We start from the raw sequence: 3,755 nt of genomic DNA on the forward strand, positions 1-3,755 counted from the left end.
GAAATTAAAATAGATACGACCGAAAAGGATATATGAGTTAATATATGCTCTAAAGTGGAAAATACCATATAGAATGAAAAAATAGAAATACTTGGAATAGAAATAATAATTCTTTATAGGAACTTTTTTTTAGAAGATAAGATGCCGCTACTTGGACTCGAACCGAGATGCTCTAGCACTGCTTCCTAAGAGCAGCGTGTCTACCAATTTCACCATAGCGACTGACTCGAAACCATAATAACCCAATTTTAGTCAATTGTCGAGATTCAAAGAATCAATTAAAACACAATATTTGTTTACTAAACATTCAATAAAATAATTTTAAAGAATTCTATTAGAATCTATTAAATATAGAATGTAAATATCATAATATAGAATGTAAATATCCTAAATTCATAACTGAATCTTATATTCTATATCAATTTTATATTCATATTTTTGTATTTAAAAAAGAGTCGTTGAATCTAGTTAATTGAAATTATTCTAACGTTTATATTTGTTACAGAAAAAGCTTTTTGAATTCCCCGTAAAAATAGATTGCCCTAATGAAAAAGCTTTTAATGCTGTAAAATATCCCTTCTTTTTCCATAAAGTGTTCCGAATAAGTTTTTTTGATATAGACGTGCGTTTTTTTGGAACTGCCATAGAATTAGTATAGTTTTTTATTGTTATAGAATTTTGCGGTAAATTAAAATTAAGTTTATCTCTAATTAGACATATATTTTATATATTTGAATTTCCATTTTTGTTTTTATTATATTTATAATAAGAATATAATACTTTTTAGAAAGTTTTCCCCAAATCGCTATTTCTTATTGTAATAAAAACTTAATTAGTTAAGTTAAATTTAATGAACTAAACCAATGTTTAAAAAATATTGTCCAAAGAGTCAGAATAATGAATAATCGATTATTCTATTTTATTAAATTCTATCTTTCTTTGTTATTAACCGAAACCATTCCTTTACTTTACAAAAAAGATAAAAGAAAAACCTAAGAAACCAAATTCATTAGAATCCTAATTTTTTTTCTTTATTGTATGGAATATACACATCAATATTCATGGATCATACCTTTTATTCCATTCCCAGTTCCGATGTTAATAGGAGTGGGACTTCTACTTTTTCCCATTGCAACGAAAAATATTCGTCGTATTTGGGCTTTTCCTAGTATCTTATTGTTAACTATAGTTATGATTTTTTCGCTTGATTTGTCTATTCATCAAATCAAGAATAGTTTGTTTTTTCAATATGTATGGTCTTGGACCATAAATAATGATATTTCTTTAGAGTTTGGGTACTTGATCGATTCACTTACTTCTATTATGTCAATATTAATTACTACGGTTGGCATTCTCGTTCTTATTTATAGTGATAATTATATGTCTCATGATCAAGGATATTTGAGATTTTTTGCTTATCTTACTCTTTTTAATATTTCAATGTTGGGATTAGTTACTAGTTCGAATTTGATACAAATTTATTTTTTTTGGGAATTAATTGGAATGTGTTCTTATTTATTAATAGGCTTTTGGTTCACCCGCCCTATTGCGACAAATGCTTGTCAAAAAGCATTTGTAACGAATCGTGTAGGGGATTTTGGTTTATTATTGGGAATTTTAGGTCTTTATTGGATAACGGATAGTTTGGAATTTCGGCATTTGTTTCAAATTATAAATAATTTGATTTCTAAAAATGAAATGAATATTTTTTTTTTTACTCTGTTTGCCCTCTTGCTATTTTGTGGCTCAGTTGCAAAATCTGCCCAATTTCCTCTTCATGTATGGCTACCCGATGCTATGGAGGGACCTACTCCAATTTCTGCCCTTATACATGCTGCTACTATGGTAGCCGCTGGAATTTTTCTTGTGGCTCGTCTTTTTCCTCTTTTCGTAATGCTACCCAAAATAATGAACGCAATAGCTTTTATAGGTATAATAACAGTAATATTAGGAGCTACTTTAGCTATTGCTCAAAAAGATATTAAGAAAAATTTGGCCTATTCTACAATGTCTCAATTGGGTTATATGATGTTAGCTTTGGGTATGGGATCTTATCGAGGTGCTTTATTTCATTTGATTACTCATGCTTATTCAAAAGCATTGTTGTTTTTAGGATCTGGATCCATTATTCATTCAATGGAAGCTCTTGTCGGATATTCTCCAGCTAAAAGTCAAAATATGGTTTTTATGGGCGGTTTAACAAAACATGTACCAATTACAAAAACTTTTTTTTTAGTGGGTACACTCTCTCTTTGCGGTATTCCACCCTTTGCCTGTTTTTGGTCTAAGGATGAGATTCTTAATGATAGTTGGTTGTATTCACCAATTTTTGCAATAATAGCTTGTTCTGCAGCAGGATTAACTGCATTTTATATGTTTCGAATTTATTTACTTGTTTTTGAGGGATATTTAAACGTTCATTTTTTGAATTTTAATGGAAAAAAAATAGTTCATTCTATTCAATATCTTTATGGGGGAAGAAACAAGTAAAACTTAAAAGAAAAAACGAAAATTTTTTCTTAGTTTTACTAAAAATAAAAAAGAATGAAATAACTTCTTTTTTTATCCGGAAGAGATATCTACATCGCGTTAATCAAAATATTAAAAATATAAAACATCTTGTTTTTGGTATTATGCATTTTGGCACTAAAAAAACTGCTTGTTTATATCCTAATGAATCTAACAATACTATGCGATTTTCTATGCTTATTTTAGCGCTCTTTACTTTATTCGTTGGTGCTGTAGGAATTTCTTTCAGTCAAGACGGAATACATTTGGATATTTTATCAAAATTGTTAATTCCGTTTATAGATCTTTTACATAAAGATTCAGAAAATTTTATGAATTATTATGAATTTTTCATAAACGCAACTTTTTCTTTGAGTTTCACTTTTTGGGGAATATTTCTAGCGTCTTTTTTTTACAAATCGGTTTATTCCTATTTAAAAAATTTGAATTTATTAAATTTATTTGAAAAAAGTTTTCTTAAAAAAAATGTTGCCGATCATTTTCAAAATATCATATATAATTGGTCGTATAATCATGGTTATATAGATCTTTTTTATGAAAAATCTTTAATTGCTAGTATCAGAAGATTAGTGAAATTAAATTCTTTTTTTGATAAAAAAAGAATTGATGGAATTACGAATGGAATAGGTATTACAAGTTTTTTTCTAGGAGAAGCTATCAAATATGTGGGGGGGGGGGGGGGGGGCGAATAGCTTCGTATATATTATTGTATATTCTAGATATATTAATCTTTCTAGTAATTTTATTGTTACATCGAAACAAATAAATATTGATGAATCTCATGAATATGGAACTCGGTAAGAAAAGGGGATTTAAAAATTGAAAAAGAAGATTCTGAAAGAATCTTCTTTGAATACTAAAATTACTTATTGAATTTGGATTCTTGTATCCATAATTCAAAAAGTTTTTTTGACTATTGCCGAAGAACTGAAATAAAAGATAGGGTATAGCTATGACAGTTATTGTATGGGGTCTACCCAATGCTAAATGCAAAGGCGCATAATAGATAGACATGAACATTATGAGCTGTCCCGTAATAAACCCAGTTGTTGCTGCTATTTTCTTCTCGGTTCCTTCTTCCACAAGTCTAGCTCGAAGAAGGAAGAGATAAGAGGGCCCTATGGAAAATGTGGTCATAAATCCATAATAGAGTCCGACCACAACTATCGAATTCATTATCTTCATGCATAAGAATACTAGATTCTCCAGTATAAAAGATTGAAAAA

At 28.7% G+C, this 3,755-nt stretch overlaps 1 protein-coding gene across 1 annotated transcript; it reads left to right on the forward strand.

Moving 5' to 3' along the window:
* The first annotated feature begins 1,648 nt into the window (after positions 1-1,648).
* On the forward strand, positions 1,649-2,459 carry LOC114192993 (NAD(P)H-quinone oxidoreductase subunit 5, chloroplastic-like). Its single transcript, XM_028082678.1, is given in 2 exon segments — positions 1,649-2,311; positions 2,314-2,459. Coding segments are annotated over 2 exon segments (702 nt in total). The 5' UTR covers positions 1,649-1,698; the 3' UTR covers positions 2,403-2,459.
* The last annotated feature ends 1,296 nt before the right edge of the window (positions 2,460-3,755 follow it).

The sequence above is a fragment of the Vigna unguiculata genome, chromosome 8, assembly GCF_004118075.2.
Source record: "Vigna unguiculata cultivar IT97K-499-35 chromosome 8, ASM411807v1, whole genome shotgun sequence".
Classification (NCBI taxonomy): Eukaryota; Viridiplantae; Streptophyta; class Magnoliopsida; order Fabales; family Fabaceae; genus Vigna; species Vigna unguiculata.